The sequence below is a fragment of the Euleptes europaea genome, chromosome 6, assembly GCF_029931775.1.
Source record: "Euleptes europaea isolate rEulEur1 chromosome 6, rEulEur1.hap1, whole genome shotgun sequence".
Lineage (NCBI taxonomy): Eukaryota > Metazoa > Chordata > Lepidosauria > Squamata > Sphaerodactylidae > Euleptes > Euleptes europaea.
Genome location: NC_079317.1, coordinates 38,187,222 through 38,206,788, shown reverse-complemented (window position 1 = coordinate 38,206,788; position 19,567 = coordinate 38,187,222). Strand labels below are relative to the sequence as shown.

The 19,567-nt window shown below is 43.4% G+C and overlaps 1 protein-coding gene across 1 annotated transcript in view; it reads right to left on the bottom strand.

The window, feature by feature from the left end:
• SLC25A21 (solute carrier family 25 member 21) overlaps nt 1–19,567 on the bottom strand; it is a 188,804-nt gene that overhangs the window by 88,345 nt on the left and 80,892 nt on the right. The window contains exon 3 of the mRNA XM_056851857.1: nt 10,683–10,766. Coding sequence (XP_056707835.1) covers nt 10,683–10,766 — 84 coding nt within the window. The remainder of the gene's footprint in view (nt 1–10,682; nt 10,767–19,567) is intronic.

Sequence of the window (19,567 nt, the reverse complement as noted above, 5' to 3'; positions counted from 1 at the left end):
CACATGTGGTGGTGGGGTCTGAAAAGGAGAGCTGTTCTTTTGTTCAGGGCTTCCTTCATGCTTCCTTCTGGTCTTCCTTTTTTACTCCTAGGTTTGGAACTTTGAGGAGTGAGTGTTTTGCCATGAAGGATGATGGTGCATGTGTGTGTGTGTGGCGGGGGTGATGCAAAAGGGAGACAAAGGTGCACCAGGGTGGGCATCATGCATCTAACCAGATCAGATGCAACACAGACTGCGAGTACTTTCATTAGAACTTGTCTTTTTGTTTATTTTCCTTAGTGTGCCTAGATCATTACCTTTGACCTCTCCTTAGTTTGTGCCTTATGGAAATAAAGTCTTGTTTAACTTGAGAGAGCCTGCACAAGTTTTTACCCATCTGCCTGGTTCCTTGGCATAAAACTGAATGATCTCCTTGTGAGCTTAGCCTTGGTCAACCGTGCTAGAGAGAGGGGAGCTGGATTTTACCTGAAGGGGTGGTGGCGAACAAAAGGGGGGGGGGAAACAGTGGCTGGTATTACCCACAGCACGACAGAGACCACAACAGTGACAAACCAGCACAGAGGCTGGCAGTGTTTTTAATTTGAAACAGCGGAGGGTGACAGCAACGATTGGTGGGTCGCCTTCCACCATAGTGGGAGGCCTGGCAACCCTGGACAAAGGCTGAGCCAATGTCCATTGTCAGTGCCACTAAGTTCAGTGGTCCCTAAAGTGCTGGCTTGTAGCACCAGAGGGGCTGCTCAGCTGGGCTTCTTCCAGGGCCATTTTCACTTCCCACACCGCTCCTGTAGTATATATTTTATTTACATACACAATTCCATTTTTATGAAACAAGTCAGATGGGAAATACTGTCAATGTGGTATTTATCAGCTGGGGAGGGAGGGGACTGCAGCTGCATGTTCCTGGCAACTGATCAAGGCTTGATGACCACAGATTTCAACATACATTTCAATTACATCCAAGGCAGAATACCATTTTCTATCTAAAAAGGAAAAGCCTTCGCCAGTCTTAAGGTCTTTTGATCACTTCTGATGATTTCTGACAATAGTCATACAAGCAAAGCCAGACCAAAATCAGGCCCAGAAAAACTGAGAAGAAAACTACTGTGAGTGAAGAAGAGCTAGTGGGGTTTTCACTTGGCAAGTTCACATATTACCTGTAAAGGAAATTCAGCCTTACCAGTTGGCCTTGAAAGTAGGGCTGTTGATTCGGTTCGGCCCGAACTGAAAATCAGCCGAATTTCCCCTGATTCGGTGGTTTTTAGTTCTGGAGGAACCGAACTCAAAACTGGGGGGGGCCGAATTCAGCGAGTTCGGGAGTTCGCGAATAAATTCGGCAAATTCGGGGCCGTCAGTAAGCAGCATAACCGTCAGTAAGCAGTAACCTTTTTCTTTCCATAGCTGCAGGGGGCGCATTTTTGGGGGTACAGACCCCAAACTTTGAGCGGAGTTTCAGACCAGTGTTCTTAAGATACCCCCCAAGTTTTGTAAACATTGGGTCAGGGGGTCTCGAGATATGGGCTCTCCCCCTTTTCCCTCCCCCCCTTTTCCATTTATGTGGCTGCAGGGGGCGCTTTTTTGGGGATATAGCCCCCAAACTTTTAGCATAGCTTCAGACAATTATTCTTAACATACTACCCAAGTTTTGTAAAGATGGGTTCAGTGGGAACAGAAATATCGCCTCCCCCCCTTTTCTCTTTCCATGGCTGCAGGGGGCGCATTTTTGGGGGTGCAGATCCCAAACTTTGAGCAGAGTTTCAGACCAGTGTTCTTAAGATACCCCCCAAGTTTTGTGAACATTGGGTCAGGGGGTCCCGAGATATGGGCTTTCCCCTTTCCCCTTTCCCCTATTGGGATGAATGGATCAGCCGATCCTCTGCATCTTCTCCAGAGCAAAACCTCCCGTGCCTAATTGAAATCATCTTGGATTACAAGTCCTCTTCAGCCCCTCTTGATGGAACAGAAGACAGCCACAGTAAGACCCCTTTGGGGGCTTTAATCTATAATTTTTCTCCTGTGTATGTGTGTGTGTGTGGGGGGAAAGCAGAGTCTGTGTGTGTGTGGGGAGGGAGCAGTTTCTGTGGGTGGGGGGAAGCCAAAGGGGGCTTTCGTCAGTTCTGCCTGGGGTGTGTGTTCCCCCTCGAGTCTCTCGCTCCCTGGTTTGAGGGGGGAGGTTTCAGTTGTGTGTTGCAAAGGTGTTGTTTAACAAGGTTGTGTTGTTTTGCAGTTGCTTTGCAAATTTCTCAGCTGTTGTCGGGGCTGGGAGCTTTGTACGTGGGCGGCAAGCTCTGCTGAGAGATGCACATTAAGGGTGGGGGGGACCCCTTTCAGGGCCCATATCTCAGCCCCCCCTGACCCAATCTTTACAAAACTTGGGGAGTCTTTCAATAAACGTCCTTTGAAGCTCTGCCGAAAGTTTGGGACCTCTAACCCCAAAAATGCCCCCCCAGAGCCACGGAAAGGCGCGATTGTGTTTTTAATGGCTTTATTCGGCCGAATTTTTTCCCGAACTTTGAATTCCCGCCAAATTGAACGGATCCGAAGTGGGGGAGTTCAGACTTCTGCATATCCCGAATCTAAACGGGATGAATTCGGCCGAATCCGAACTGTACCGAATTTTTTTTAATTCAATAGCCCTACTTGAAAGCTCCATATAAATCAGATGTAAGTTTTATCTATAAACTAAATACTTGAAGGGCTTTAAGAGGGAGTGGACATATTCATGGAGGAGAGGAGTATTCATAGCTGTTAGTTAGAATGGATATTAGTCATGCTGCATACCTATTCTCTCTAGTATCAGAGGAGCATGCCTATTATTTTGGGTGCGGTGGAACACAAGCAGGATGGTGCTGCTGCAGTCGTCTTGTTTGTGGCTTCCTAGAGGCACCTGGTTGGCTACTGTGTGAACAGACTGCTGGACTTGATGGGCCTTGGTCTGATCCGGCAGGGCCTTTCTTATGTTCTTATGTTCTTATGACCCTCGCCATATAGGATTCTATCTGATTTTATAAAAAGGACTTCAATTTAGTGAATCTGACCTTCCATTTGGTAGTTTCTTTATATTATCCTTTTAAAAAGCTGAAGTTCTACTATATGTGATTCACACATATAAACACGTAAATAACTAGTGACCATTTCCCTCTTTCTAGGAGAAATGGCTATCCCCTGTTTTGAACGTTAGGAGCTATGTATCTGTGTAGGGGCAGTGGGGGAGGGAGAATTCAAACAACAGAAAGTGGCCGGGAAAAGAAATCGGAGGAAAAAGTCGGGGTGAGGGAGGGTTTGCATTGAATTGCGGCTATTCAGTTCAATTAAAATGAAAGAATCCTGCTGCATGGCTGATGGGAGCTGGTGATGTATTTTTTTTTAAAAAAATAGACTACAGCCAATCACCAAGCAGAATTTGAAGGGGTAGGGGAATAACTCATATGCCGTTAGTTTGGAAGCTCCGCATTTTCCCTGGTGATGCATAAATTTAATCACAAGTACTTTAGGAATTTCTTCAGGGGAGAAAGCCCCCGTGCATAGTGATTTGAGAAGTCAAGTTCAAATACTGTGCATCAAGGCAGCAGAATATCCAGCTGAAACTACCCATGCGTAAAATGCCAGTGGCAGCATGCTCATTGTGACTATTGACAAAATGCATTGTTGTGCCGAAGGGATAAGAGGTAAGAGGAGTTTGGAAGGTGGGTGGGTTGTAGCCTTTCCTTCTCCTTTACTAGTACCAAAGTATAACAGTTAACACTGACAGGATCATTATCAGAATATATTCCAGGGAAATCCCAAATAAACTGCCTATTGCTGGAAGCCACATAGAGTAACAGAGGGCTCCTATGCATTTGAAAGTAACTAATTAAAATTATTTGTTAACCTAGGAAGGGTAAGTAACTCACATGAAATGTCTTCCAAATTTACTAGGCCTATGCCAGACCCCCTGCTCTGGGCCCCTCTCCCAGCACCATTCAGCTGGCTAGCGGGGGAACTTACCAGCAGCAAACTGAGGTCTAGGCCTTTGTTGCCGACACGTCAATATCATTTCTAGTGATGTCATCACATTGCTGGCAACATGAGGATACTCTGGTATTTCAGCAAAAACTCTATAGTAAAAACAGCCTCTACCGTACAGTTTTCCCCCAAATACCAGAGCACACCCATGTTGCCGACGATGTGATGTCATCACTTCTACTGCACACCGGAAGTGGTGTTCTGCTTTTAGAAGCTCCTTGCCTGAACATTTCTAGCTACTGGGTGTTACACGGATGATAGTAGCATTGTTTATAGCCAATGGCATCATTGCAGAACGTGTGACAAGGAATATAAAGGCAGAGGTTTTTGGCTAGGGTTGCCAGGTCCCTTCTCTCCTCCAGTGGGAGGCTTTTTTCTGTAAGTGTGTATAGGTGTGCACGCATGTGCGTGCGTGCCGACGCACATGCGTCACTTCCAGTTAAGAACCGGAAGTGCCGCTTTGCAAGGGGCCTTTACCTCTTAGTTTGAGTGGTAAAGCGGTTCAAAGCCGCTTTATAATGTTATAATGCCCTTGCGAGGCAGAACTTCCGGTTCTAAACCGGAAGTAACGAGTGCATCGGCGCGCACGCGTGCATGTTTGCCCACCGACTTTTAGGTGGTCGGCGAGCAGAGGGGTAAATGGCTGGGGGTTTGCCTGCCACCAGCGAGCACCTGGCAACCCTATTTTTGGCCAATACCTAATTCCCCTCTGCTAAAATCCTCCACATTCCTTACAGTGTGGGGAAGACGCAAAGGATTTGCTTGTATATACTGCAAAGCAGGAAGAGTTGTCATGACACTTTGAAAGGCAGTCAGAAAACCAGGATCTGGTTTTTGTTAAACTCTGTTCGCCCTCCCCCTGCACTTTAGATATTTAGTGCACTTGCTTTGTAGGGTGAAGGGCTTCTAAACCCCTCCCCCCAAAATACATGTACATACGCAGTGGTAGGACAAGGTAAGAGAAGCATCACTTAGTAATGAACCTGAACCTATTATTTAATGATATTAAAGACCACAAACAAAATTTTTAATTTAAAAAAAGCCAAAATCAAATTTGAATAATGTGCACATCTGTACTACCTACTCAGCATCTGAAATCTGGGCATCTGCTTGACTTCACCTCTATGATTTCATGAATTAGCAACATTGCAAAGAGTGCCCTATGTTTAATAGTTCCTTTCATGTTATTTTAACCCACACTACAAATGTTTGTTCATCTGAAATGCTTTTATATTTAACAACTGGTTCATGTCAGCTCCCCCAACCCTAGCAAAAAGCAGGTGCTTGCTTAATGTAGCTGGTACAGAACACACAACATGACCTTTTATGCCTCCATACAGCCACCTGGAAAAACCAGGTAATGTTTTTGCATTTTAAGTGCTTAGTTAATTAGCATTCATATGTAGGAAAGTATATGTTCAGTCACTTGTCTAAAATGGGGGAATGTTGATGAAAAGGCACCAGTCAGTAGTGTTGGGGAAGGAGTTTGATTGTGTGTCTTTCTAGCGGTGAGAGTTTCCTGGTCTAGCGGCACATTTCTAACGAGAGAGAGAAAAGAATGTTTAGGTTTCTTTCTCCTGTTTATGAACTGCTTCATATTCTACATTTTTGTATTTGGCCACAGACATCCAAATAAAATATGACATACTTAATAAGGCAGTTTCAAATTGCACACGTGCCAGAACTGCAACTTTCCCCTTTAAAATATGAATCAAGAAAAGATTATTTTAAACAGAAAAGTGGTAATTTCCATAAGCATGCACACTTCTATCCCAGTTTGCTTACCTGTTCCTGAGTGCAATAAGTAACACAAGCATTTTCCTGGAAAGCTGGAAGATTCTTATCTAGATCCATTTCAATCTGGATTCAGGCCCCCAACCTGGGACTATCACTGCCTTGGTCATCCAGATGGATGATCTTCACTAGGAGAGTGATGGGGGGGAGTGCATCCTTGTTAATCCTCCTGGACCTCTCTGTGGCATTTGCTTCTGTCGACCATGGTATATTTCTGGAGAGACTGGTTAAGTTGGGAGTGGTGGTTCCACCCTTACTTGACTGGCTAATTCCAGAAGATGGTGCTGGGGGACAGCTGCTCAACCCATGACATTTATGCTATGGGCTTCTTCAGGGTTCCATCATGTCCTCAATGTTGTTAACATCTACATGAAACCACTGGGAGAGATCATCAGGGGATCTGGGGTAAGGTGCCACCAATATGCAGATGACACCCAGCTTTACTGTTAACAACTGAGTCATGTGGGTCTATGGAAATCCTGAACAGGTGCCAGGAGATGGTAATGGGATGGATGAAGGCCAACAAATGGAAACTCAAGACCAGACAAGGTTGTTGCTGGTCTATGACAAAGCTGCTTGGGGACTGAGGAGTCGACCTGTCCTGGAGTGGGTTGCACTCCCCCTGAAGGAACAGGTTCATAGCTTGGGGGTACTGCTGAATCCTAGCCTACAGTTGGAGGTCCAGATCTCCTCTGGATGTCGTGTCTTTTATCAGCTTTGGCTGATATGCCAGCTAACCCGTTCCATGAAAAGTGTGATGTGGCCACAGTGATTCATACTCTGATTATATCCACATTAGATTACTGTAATGCATATGACACGGGGCTGTTTTCGAAACATTCCTAAAACTTAAGCTTGTCCAAAATGCTGCAGCCAGGCTATTGACAGGGGGCAGAATACAGGGATCATATCACCCCAGTGCTGAAAGATCTGCACTGACTGCCCATTTGTTTCCAGGCACAATTCAAAGTGTGATTCTTACCTTTAAATCCCTAAATGGCTTGGGGCCAGGGGTACTTGAAGGACTGCCTTCTTCCATATTGTCCAGCCCACCAGTTATGATCTACCTCACAAGCCCTGCTGTCTGTGCCTCCACTTTCAGAGATGATGTGGGTAGCAACCAGAGACAGGGCTTTTTCAGTAGTAACACCTTGCTTGTATTAGTACCCCATCCCAGTCTCCTGTAGTAGTACCCCATCCTAGTCTCCTGTCTTGGCTGGTGCCATAGTAAGTATCATTAGGAACCATGGCACCCACAGGCAGCACATTGGGGAACTGTGTCCTAAACAGTAAAGTTTACCATTTCCCTAATGGTGTCCAACAAACTAGCCAAAAACAGACTTCCAATAAAGTCCCCTCCCTTACTCTAACCTTATATCATTTGTAGGTTTCTGTATGCATGAGTTCTCTGTATGTCATACTAATCCTTTGATCCTGTATAATAGCTACTATTAAGTTAGGCTCAACTCAACCTGAATTACCACTCAAAATCCTCATCTGATTTTTCTCAGTGTTAAGGAGAAAAATCTACTCTGAAGACCCACAGGAGGACGCTACCCATCAGCAGTTCCATCCCCCTCTCAATCCCTAACCAGCCTCTGGCCTTTAGTGTCTTTGCAGGCAACAATCAATCAGTTTCTCTGAGTCTTGATGGTTTACCACAGAATCTCTATAATATACGCTGGGAAAAGCAGAAGTCCCATCCTCTGTAGCTGCTTTAGGGCTTTTCCTCCTAAACTCTATGGTATACCATTAAGTCCACCCTACCAAGCTACCATTTTTTGCAGGGAAATGATCAGTCATCATTTTGGGAGAATTCCAAGCTTCACTTTGAGGTTGGTAACCCTAACACACACTGGCCTTCAAAAACAGCCTTTAGAAAGTTCAGAGTCCATGTGGGATATTGTACCCGGAGAATTAAAGAAAATAAACTCTCTGGTATCTTATACCTATAATTTTACATTGTTGAAGCGGGAGCATTTTCTGCTGTTGCTCTTCACAGTTTTTCCAGCAACAACATTCATAATAAAACATTTGCAAATTGCACAAGAGCTCCACTCTTTCTCTAGACTAAGAATACCAGAATCTGAAAAAGAAAACAAAATTCTTTGTTTTTTCTTCTTCTTGTCAACACTCCCGCCTGCCAGGAGTTGGTTTTCAGATTCCTAATCAGCTCTCACTCAAACTAAGAAGACCAGCACAAAAGTTTTCACTTATTGTTTAGGAGTGGCTAAGCCCACCAAAGAGCTCTCCAGGAGTAAGCAAGCACTTCCCAGAAAGTGCCTGTGTCTGCAGTGTAAGAAGAGTAAGTGTTACATTCACTAATCTTTGGCGTTGACAGAGAGAAGACTAGGAGCAGATTCTTTTCAAAAGGTTATTGTCCCTTTTACACCATACCAAGATTTAACAAGTTATTTTTATATTGTTTTAAAATTGCCTACTATTGTCAATCCAACAAGTAACTTGCCGAAAGTAATTTTTCCCAGACTTACAAATCATAGTGGCAAGAAGAAGAAGAGTTATGTTTAGGGGAAATGCTTGAAAATTATAGAGGTTATTAAACAAACTCTATGAATCAGCACTGCAATTCTCTACTAATTCAGGCTTGGCAAATATGCAGTATGGGCCATGGTTATATGCTTTTCAATTTAAGCTTTCCATGCATGTTACATGACATTTAATATGTTTATTGCAGGCATACTAATGGTGTGATAACTCTTCAACATGTATGTCAGCATGTATGTGCATTTAAATGTTGCAGAATATGTGTGGAAGGATTACATGAGGACCACATGTTATGTAAACTGGTGTACATCCATATGGCCAGCAAGTTCTACCATGGCATTCTGTGTGTTTCCTGAAGCCTACTTACTTCTTGAGTCTTGGGTCTTGAATTTAAACTGGGGGGGGGGGAGACAACAACAACCCTAGGTATCCTACTGTCTAGCAAAGTGATGAGCGCATCCTGAGCAGATTCATCATAGTTGTCTGCCCATGGCTTGTTCATAAATCCAGACTTTCTTCTCTGGGCTTGGCATCCTCACTCTGTGAACTCACAAAGAGCAGACCATGTCCTTTCTTTTAAACTGAAACCAAACAGTGCCTCTTCCCCAACCAAAGAACAGATCCTGCCCTCATAGCTGCCATTTTGTCATCGCCTTCCGCCAAGAGCGTCATTTGGTGGTGCACCTTCTACCCTGTTTCAGAATTCTAAAAATGTCCATAGGCTGGTCAAGATGGGGAACTCTTGTTTTAAGGCCTGGGAAAGATGGCTGCAATAGTGCTGTTCCTTATTCAGTCTTTGAGGTCCATGTTGCTTTTATTGTCAGTCAGTCTTAAACAGAGTTGCCAAGCCCCCAGTCAAGATGGGGATTCTCCACCCCAAGTTTACATTCCTGCTGCAGCCTGAAGCAGGGGGGGATTAACATCAGGGGAACAAGAAGGAGGAGGAGGAGGAGGAGGAGGTGGTGGTGGAGGAGGTGGAGGAGTAGTAGTTGGTTTTTATATGCCAACTTTCTCTACTACTGAAGGAAGAATCAAACCAGCTTACAATCACCTTTCCCTCCCCACAACCGACACCCTGTGAGGTAGGTGGGGCTAAGAGAGTGCGACTAGCCCAAGGTCACCCAGCTGGCTTCATATGTAGGGGTGGGGAAACTAATCCAGTTCACTAGATTAGCCTCAGCCGCTCCACCACTTTTAACCACGACACCAAGCTGGCTCTTAAACCCAAACTTGGAACATATGCAGCACAGAGCTGAACATGGAGCCCAGTGTTTAGTTCTGTGCTACCTACCCCCTCTGAAGTCCATGTGGACTGCGGAGGTGGCCCAGCATTTAGATCACCATGGCCTGCCGCCTCTAAAGTCCATGTGGACTTCGGAGGCCATAGGGGGTGGCACAGACTCAGCCAGCAGGTAAGTAAGGAGGTATGGAGGAGGAGAGGAGGGAGGGGGAAAATGGCAGTGGGGCCAAAGCAGCCCCAAATAATGCCAAAAAATTGGCATTATTCAGGATCTGCTTTTTTGGCTCCCTTTAATTGCCACCAGTAAAAAAAATCCTGAAAAAATGCACACCCCTAGTTGCTACTCCTCTTCCTGGAGAGCAGGAGAATGATTCTGAACTGCATCTCTGATTTAAATTTGGGAAACGTTTCTTTTAAAAGATTGTTTATTTTCCCCCACATCTCATATAAACACAACATAAGTGAAACAAGACTTTTTCAATATCTTTCCCGTACTAAAAATCCAAAAGAACGTTTAGGCCTTCTACAGTATACTGGCATTCCCATTGTGTCAACACTACTTCAGGCACCTGTATTGCATAAAACTCGTCATTCAATAGCAGTTAATAAAATAAGATCTTTTTCATAGTTAATTAGGAAATGTTCTAAACACTTTACCCCCAACCACATAAAAATCTAGACACATGCTTAATTCTACCCACCAGCCATACCTCACTTGGTTAAGAACCTTTTTAATTGATATAAAGGGCCACTATTGTTTTTTTTTTAACCTTTCTCCATTTTTTCACATTTCAAAACACCAAATACTGACTATTCCTTTCACTGTACATGTATGTCTATCTAATTGCAAGAATATTCATTTTTTTTGTGTTTGACATAAGTTAACATTCCATTAAAATATGGGTCTTGTGATATAAAAAATTGGAGTCCCATTAAATCATGAAGACAATTGCACCTCAAGTCAACATAACTTACTACAATGAAAGAAACAATCTGGTATTCTGGGTATAAAAGACAAGCAAAAAAGTTTTTGATCACTGTGAGACACAGAAAGACCACAAAATAGAATCTGAGAATTCCCTGTGATATTAAAGCTGGAAAGTAGTGCTATCATAAATATTAGAACTGCATATGTTCTTACCCCTCAGTTCGGAAAATGGTTCTGAAACTGTCTCCCAAGCTCTTGTAACTGGTTGGATCAGATTTTCCTCGTTGAATTTGGAACCTATAAAAACAGTATATGATTAATCAAAAGCAAAACAAGGACTTTAAAAGGCTTCACTGGCCCCACTTTACAGACTCTACTTACAATTTTATTCTCATATGATTATTCAGACTCCTTATAGAACTGTTTAAATTTTGAAAGATTTTTGCTAGAACCATTATTCCTTTTTACAGACAGAGGAACTGAAGTACAGAGTGGTTTTCCCAGAGATATACTATCAGTTCAAGGAAGAGGTAGAACCTAAACCCCAAATCCCTCAGGTTCAAGATCCAGCATAGAAAGTGCCCTCCCATAAGTAACAATATTGAAATTATCTATTTGCTTATAAATAAATAAATAAATTTATTTGCAGCTAATATGCCAGATAAAATAGATAACAGATATTTGCTTATTTAGAATTTTTTTTTGCTGCCTCCCCTGCTTGAGGCAGTTCACCAAGTAAAAACAATATAATCAAATCATTAAAAACAAGAAAATGACCAATATTAAGTCATGCCATTAAAAACAGGTCATTAAAGAGGCTTTTATTTTCAAAGAACCCTTTAAACTAAATCAACATATAGCAGAAAGTTATTTTCCACTGTCTTCAGTTTGCGTCTTTTTCCAGTTTGCCTTTTATGACATATTATTAAAGCACATCATGCAAAATATAGTTCTTATAGGGACACTCTGAGAATTCTTCAGCATCCAATTTTTTAAAATGGATAAAAAGACAATGATTTAAGAGCATAAGCATGCTGAGCCTGGATTAGAGGATGGTCTGTGCAATTAACTTATAATTGACTTGCTGCCACAAACTTTAAAAAATATAGCAAAAAGAGATAAAGTTCTAAATTCATATATCCTTTTATTCCATTTGTAAACTTGATCTTACTGGAATATGTAATTTAAAAAAAATCGAACTATTTGTTCACTTTCATTATATTTTTATTGCCCATGTCTGTTCTCATTATTAATTTTCATTTCCCCTGGTTTCAACAGAAACCAAAACTGCGCATCACTGCTCCATCATCTCCATTGCCTTGGGGCTGCTTTCACTCGGCTGCTGAATGAGCTGTTGATATGCTCTGCCAACCTGGCAACCACTTGGCAACAAACAATATAAAAGAGGTTACCTTAGACAGAAGACGTTACCCTAGACAGAAACTCCAGTTATACCAGAACTACTTTTATTAGGGCTATATAACGCTATTACAATGTAACAGGGTACCATTTGTGTGGCCTTTTGGAGTACACCGACAGAACAATCCTAAGGGGAAGGGCGAATGGGCTTAGGGAGCCAACTGACCCTTACGCCAGCGTGTGTCAGAGATACACTGGGGTAAGGCCCACTTGCACCAACACAAGACCCCAGCACAGCTGTACAGCTCTCAAGAGCCAGTACATCTCTGTAGAAGCTGCGCACCAGGGCAACTCAGGTGCATGCCTCTGCACCAGCATCGTGTGGGTGCATTGTGGGGTGTGGCCAGTATTAGTCCACTCTCTAATTCATTTCAGCCTGGGAATGCCTCCTGACAGAGGCACAAAGCTACGCCAACAAAAAACGCAGCACAGCCCATATGCAGCCATTGTTCAGAAAAAAGTACCCCTCTCACTGACTAGGCCATGCCCACGAGGCCCCAAGCAGTTCAGGATGCCAACTAGGGGCACAACCAATCATCCCCCTCTTCTGTGGCAGCCAAACCCCCTCCCCAGCACCCAATCATGCCCCCCCGCCCTTCAAGAACCCCAGGCAGGATGCCTCACAACTCACGAGGCTGTTTGACAGTTCCCGGCCCAAACAATAGTTCCTGGCCCTGTGGGCTTAGAGCGAGCACCAAGGCACCCTGGAAGTGGGGAAAGAACAAAGAGGGCACTTAGCACCACTGGGCGAGCAGTTTGCACCAACAGCCCATAGGGAGAGCAAAGTCCATATTCTGTGGCTGACCTCTCCCAGTTCTGTACCCAAACAGGTACCCCATCTCCAGAGGCAGGACATAAAAGGACTTCTACGCACTAACAGGTAAGCAGGGGTCTGTTCCCCCAACCTCCTTCCCCCTTTTCCCTCATCCATGGCTGGCAACACCACCTCCCACACTCAAGCCTGCCAGCATAGCAGTCCAATGGGGGCGGCAGGAGCCACGGACCCCCATCATCATGGACACAAAAGGTTTTGGTGTGATGGGTCTGGCTCAGGAGAGCTGCTGGTGGAGGGGGCCCAAACTCTGCTGTGCACTGGACTGACAGCTCAGTTGTTTGTTGACCTCACCTTTGGACAGGGCACAGCCCCCTATGCTGAGGGGCCCCATTCTGCACCCCCTGGTCCCTGACTGGGGGCACTCCCCATGCCTTCCCCCTTCTCACATCACCAACTCCTTCTCTCCTCCCAGCAGATGACTCACAGAGTGTGGATGCCTTTGCAGGACCTTCTTTGGAAGTGACTGGGGGGGCTGGCTGGCTGTGGATTGGCCAGTAGCCACAGCAGCCGAGCCCCCACACCGGCTCTCAGGGAGGAGGGAGGCTCCACTAACATTGTGCCACCATCTGTCCAGCTAGGGTGCTCCTCTGAGACTGAAGCCAATGTCCCCTAGGAACAAGCCAGGAGGAGACAGAGCTGAGCGGTGGGGAGAATCACAGCATCCAGACTGCAGAGATGGGGGGTAAAAGAGGTGAGGTGACTGTGAGGGTGGGTGGTGGCACCAAAGTGGAAGGGGACAGGTCTGCACATGGGCCGGTGCTCCAATGTCTGTCTGTGCAAAACCTGACAGATTTAAATTAATTTCCCCCTATTTTTTAAATTGTTGATACCCCACCTTTCCCTGTGTCTATAATGAAAACAACTTTTTAATAGGTTCATGTTTTAATGTAAGATTTGTTTTAAAAAATGGATCCGGTCCACCCGAGGTTAGGCACTTAGTCCATAGATTTCAAAAGGCAGATTGTATGAAAACAATGGGATTTGAAGGTATGCCATTTTTGCTGGATGGCACTTATTGTATCTTAAATATTCTTTTACTGTGACCACTTTCTGAGTTCTAAGAGACAAATTTCCTGTGATGTAATAAAAGAACAGTGGGCAATTACAAACGAAGCCCACACCCCTTTTGAATAAATGCGTATTGGACTCCTTCTATAGGAGTCCAATAAAAGTAGTTCTGGCACATCTGGAATCTCAGTCTAGGGTAACCTCTTTTATTAGTGGGGAAAAAAAACCTTGTTGCCAAGTTGGCAGAGCAGCAAACGCTCTTCAACAGCTTTACACTCCAGAAAGAACTGATGCATAACTTTTTTTCCTGCAAAGAGCCTGCGGGAAGGTTAAATGTCTTCCATCTTCCAATGACATTGCGCAAAGGGCAATACTAATAGTCCCAATATATTGCCCCCCAAAAAACCCTGTTCCCTTTTTTATGAGAAAGAAAAACATTTTGGGGAAACAAACCTTTTTATTATTCAAGCGTGATCTATGTATTAATTTGGCAATTTTCACTTTGTAGCAGAAAACTAAAACTAATGGGGCAAAGATGCCTCCATGGCTTTATTAATAACTTTAAAACGGAGGTGAACAGCAAGCTGGCAAAACCTGCAGATGATGTGAAAAAAAATTTGGGGTCTCTGCAAAATAATCAAGAGAAACACAGAAATCCACGTGACTCAGATGCAGTACAGATGGTTGTAATAAGCCCCACTGAACAAATCTGAGTAAGATTCTTAGACCTGCTTAGGATGGCACTGTTAATGGAATCCATGCATGGTGAAATGGGAGGGTAAATGACAACCTTAGAAATGGAGCCCAGTACCCCACAAAGGCCAGGAATTGTGGCACAGATGGCTTTTGGTTTTGGGGGTAGTGCTGTGATGGTCCCAGAACTCCTATTATCTTTCTTCCTTTTACAGAATCTTCCTCACACACACAAGTTTCCACTTCAAATTGTACTATACATATTTTAGTTTGCCCATTTTTCCTAATAAAAACACACACGGGATAAAATTAATAAAGGCACAATCCAGCCAAAATAAAGCACTTTTAAGCCTCATTGATTTCAGTGTGAGAGTTCTAAAGCTAATGCCTAATATTTGCCAATGAAATAAATGCGAGTTAAAAGTGCTTCACTTTGGCTGGATTGTTTATTGGCTTGTAACAATCAGTGATGCAACAAGGCAAGAAATAAGTTCATCGTCACTGATCCTCAGAGATAAAGATGTTGATATCGTCAAATAAGTTGTTAGTAATGTTGTTACATACAGAAAAACATGTAACATATTCCATTCTGTAGTATTTTGCATCCATTCCTTGTGTAGTAAATCAGTTTTATAGTTTTAATAGCAACCCTAAACTACATGCCAATTAGGAGCTGTAGTTGAAATCCGTGAATTTTCTTTGATATGCAGTTCCCAGGCTCAATAAAATCAAGTGTAACTTGTTAACAAACTAGCTAATTGATTGCCAGGACTTGTTACAAGGAAGTTCAAGCACAAACAGAAAAACTGGAGAATTAAGGCAAGAGAACATGTGCAGTACGCAGACAGAGAGGTGGCACTTTCAAACAATGGCCCATTTGAAGCTGTCATTGATCTCCTATAAAAAATACAAAGGGCTTTTTTTCTGATGGTATTCACTGGTACCAAGTACCAGCATCTTGTGTGTGTGTGTGTGTGGGGGGGGTTGGCTCTCCTAAACCCTGATCTTCATCCGCTGGCCCATCTTACTCAGTCAGAGAAACAGAGTGGACCTTCAGGAACAGCCCAGGATCTGCAAAAACACCAGGTCAGATACTGTTCTTATCTGCTTTGAGATCTTAGGATATGAAGGGGCAGAAATAAAAAAGTTACATTAGGAACCCTCCCTTACTGCTGATGCTAATAGCATAGCCCGATCTCAAAATGAACATTCCAAGGCTATACACTTACAGTGCAAGCCTAAGGGGGAATAGCTGGGGAAAGCCCGGGGACAGCGCAGCCACGCCGCCTCCTGAGCAGCTTGCTGCCTCGGTGCAGCAAGCTGAAACTGGGATTTTGGCAAAACCCAGTGAAACTGCTCCATGCTGTTTAACAGAGTTACGCCTCCCTTTTGCCAGCACAAGTTCGCACCGGCAAAAAGAGCCATTCCCAGGGCGAAAGGGCTCAGGGAGCTGACTAAAGTCAGCCCCGCCCCAGGAATGCCCCCTTTGTCGCCGGCATGAGCCCTTGTTAGGGTTGCCAGGTCTCTTTTCGCCACCGGTGGGAAGTTTTTGGGGAGGAGCCTGAGCAGGGTGGGGTTTGGGGAGGGGAGGGACTTCAATGCCATAGAGACCAATTGCCAAAGCGGCCATTTTCTCCAGGTGAACTGATCTCTATGGAGATCAGTTGTACTAGCAGCAGATCTCCAGATAGTACCCGGCGGTTGGCAACCCTAGCATTTGTGCTGGAGAAACGTTGCCAGTGTAAATGTCCCTGCAGCGGCGTTAAGTGCCAGTTTAGCCAGCACAAGTGGCACTTACGCTGCCTCTGGGGTCACGTTGGTTCCAAATCCCTTTCGCCCCCGCCCCATTCAAGATTGCTCTGTGAGTGACTGACATGGTTACATTCAAACATAACAGGGTTATAGTTTAAGCTATCAAGTTTAACTTGAGCTCACATGCCTTTTGTTCATGATTCACATATTTGCACTAGTATACACATTACATTTGTCATTACTAATGCTTAGATTTCAGTAGGAGCTTAGTTATTATAAAATGAATACTGATAACTTATTCCACCATCTGGAACAGAATTTACAGGTTGTTTATATTACTTACCAAGGATAATAAGTAAATTGAGAGTATAATTTTGCCAGTTATTTGAAGGGTAAATCTTTCAAATCACATAAACTGTTGAAAAAATGAACATTAGAATTCAAACAAATACCTAATTATTTTAACCAGAGGTATAAATTTTGCCAATATAGGGATTTATATTTTAAGTATTGTAGTACTGAAATGATATTTTAAGTACAAGCCTAAAAGAGAACATAAGACAGCATTACAGAAACAGGAAATGATCTTTTTTTCCCAGTAAACCTTTCCATAAACTTGCAGTCTCATTTGCTTCTGCCTCATTTCTGATAGGCTAGTTCTTATTTTTTTATTCTCCTTTTACCTTTATACTGTATAAAAAGAAGACTCCCCATATAAATTTGAATCCAAGTGTATGAGTTTTAAAGTGGTTTATGAGCAAATACACCTGTCTTTTTTAAAATTTAAAAAGGTTTATATATTAGAGGTTGGAGATGTAATTGGAGAAGGAAAAGTATTATGGTTATTCATGCAAATTTGTTATTTACATGACATGGCAGTTTGCATAACTACCTTCTAAATTGTTTTGGGCTTCAGAGCAGCTTTTAAATGTGGAGAAAAAGTTGGAAGAATGGGTTCTAGTCTATTTTTATTTCTGACATGCTAGCTTTCTATTAGGGTTGCCAGGCCCCACTTCGCCACTGGCAGGAGGTTTTTGGGGAGGAGACTGAGGAGGGCGGGGTTTTAATGCCATAGAATCCAATCTCCGAAGTGGCCATTTTTCTCCAGGTGAACTGATCTCTATCGGCTGGAGATCAGTTGAAATAGCAGGAGATCTCCAGTCACCACCTGGAGGTTGGCAACCCTACTTTGTATGTGTGGGTCTGTTTTTGTTTTGCCCAGAGCGGCATGCAGTCATGCGTGCCCCAACTGAAATGGTACGGTCCAGACACAAGTTTTCTACCTCATCTGCTGTTTGTATGTGAGAACTAAATTTCATGGAAAGAAACAGAAATAAAATGCACAGTAAACCTCATTATTTCAGCAGACTTTTGCTGGACTGAATCAGGTGTCTCTTCATTAAGAAACACCTACCTTTACCAACAGCCCTGTGCCACTCTAGTGGGGTGGGGGAGTGAGCAAGCAAACAGCAACTGAGTTTCATAAATTTTGTTTTCCTTTCCTTAGGGCCTGGGCTAGGCCAGAGATAGGGTTGCCAACCTCCAGGTGGTAACATCCAAATAAACATAGAAACAATATTCATTCATCAAATATATATTAAGTTTCTCAACTAGCATACATATACATATATTTATAAATATACACCAACCAGTGAAATACTATATTAACCACCAAATCTGGTTCCACCAGTCTCAACACAGGTAAGTATAATTCCAGTCAAAATAGTATGTTATATATTTAATCTCAAATTCTAATCCTATATCATATCCTATAACAGGATTAATAATCCATGTGTCTCTTTCCATGGATGTCAGGAAGAAGAGAAAGACGGCCGTTTCTGGTTCTTCTTCAGTTCCTCTTCTGACACCTTAATTTCTCTAGTTGATATTAGTTTCTTGTCTTACACACTCCAAATATACATACTCCCCATGGGTAGCAACAAGTCCTCCAGCCTTCACAAGGCTAGTTTACATTCCAGGAATTCATGGGTTTCCCAACTGGAGAAATTAAGGTGTCAGAAGAGGAACAGAAGAAGAACCAGAAACGGCCATTTCTGTGTTTATTTGGATGTAACTATACTGTACACAGAAGTGTCTATTTTTTGCTAATCTCCAGGTGGTGGCTGGGGATATCCTGCTATTACAACTGATCTCCGGCCGACTGGAGATCAGTTCACTGGAGAAAATGGCTGCTTACAATTGGACTCTATAGCATTGAAATCCCTCCCCTCCCCAAACCCCGCCCTCCTGAGGCTCTGCCCCAAAAACCTCCTATTGGTGGCGAAGAGGGACCTGACAATCCTAGACAGAGAGATGTGTTCCGAAGGGCAAGATCCAACGTGCTCCTGCCCTCCTCGGATCTTACCCATGGCTCACAGCCTGGGACCTGTATTAGGCAGGAGTGTCAGTCAAGACCAACCTAATAGTTTGCTTTGTTTGTTTAAGTGTATTATTTGTTTAAATGGCAAATTGTATTTTGGTATTTTTCTTTGGGTCCTTACAGGGAGAAAAAATGGTATAAAATGCAATAAATACATGAAGACACAAACGAACAAATACTACCCCTAGATGTAGCAATTTACACATTTCCATTATGTATATGCATAACTGCATGTTCAGTGACGCTAACCCCTTCTCTTCCGTGGGGATTACGTTCTGTTCAATTACAGTGCAAATTTATGTAGTGTTACTGCCATCTAAAGCTTTTGAAATCAATGAGATTAGAGTGCAGTAATTCTGCACAGGATTATACAGTCTGTGACTATTCCATTTTCTCTGAAAATAGAAGGATGCCTGGTGTTGAATTAGGGTTGCCAAATCTGGGTTGGAAAATTCCCGAAGATTTGGGGGTGGAGCCTGGAGAGGGAGGGGTTTGGGGAGGGGGAGGGGGAGGAACCTCAGCAGGGAATAATGCTATAGACTCTACAAAGCAACCATTTTCGCCAGGGGAAGTGAACTCTGTAGGCTGGGGATGCTGTAACTTCGGGAGATCTCCAGGCCCCACCTGGAGGTTGGCAACCTTTTGCAGAATGGGCACTGTAGTCAGGTTTTTTACTAGGCACACAGAAGGTTTTTTTTTCTAAACTGCTATTTTTATTTTGACCCTTTATCACTGTGTTGATATATCCTAGTAGAAAAGGTCAAGAGTCCAGTAGCACCTTAAAGACTAACACAAATATTTTCTGGTAGGGTATGAGCTTTCGTGAGCCACCACTCACTTCTTCAGATACTTCTTCAGAAAGCTCATACCCTACCAGAAAATATTTTTGTTAGTCTTTAAGGTGCTACTGGACTCTTGCCCTTTTCTACTACTGCAGACAGACTAACATGGCTACCCACTGTTGATAAATCCTGGAATGCTTGAAACAACTCATACTGGCTAGGTATGAAC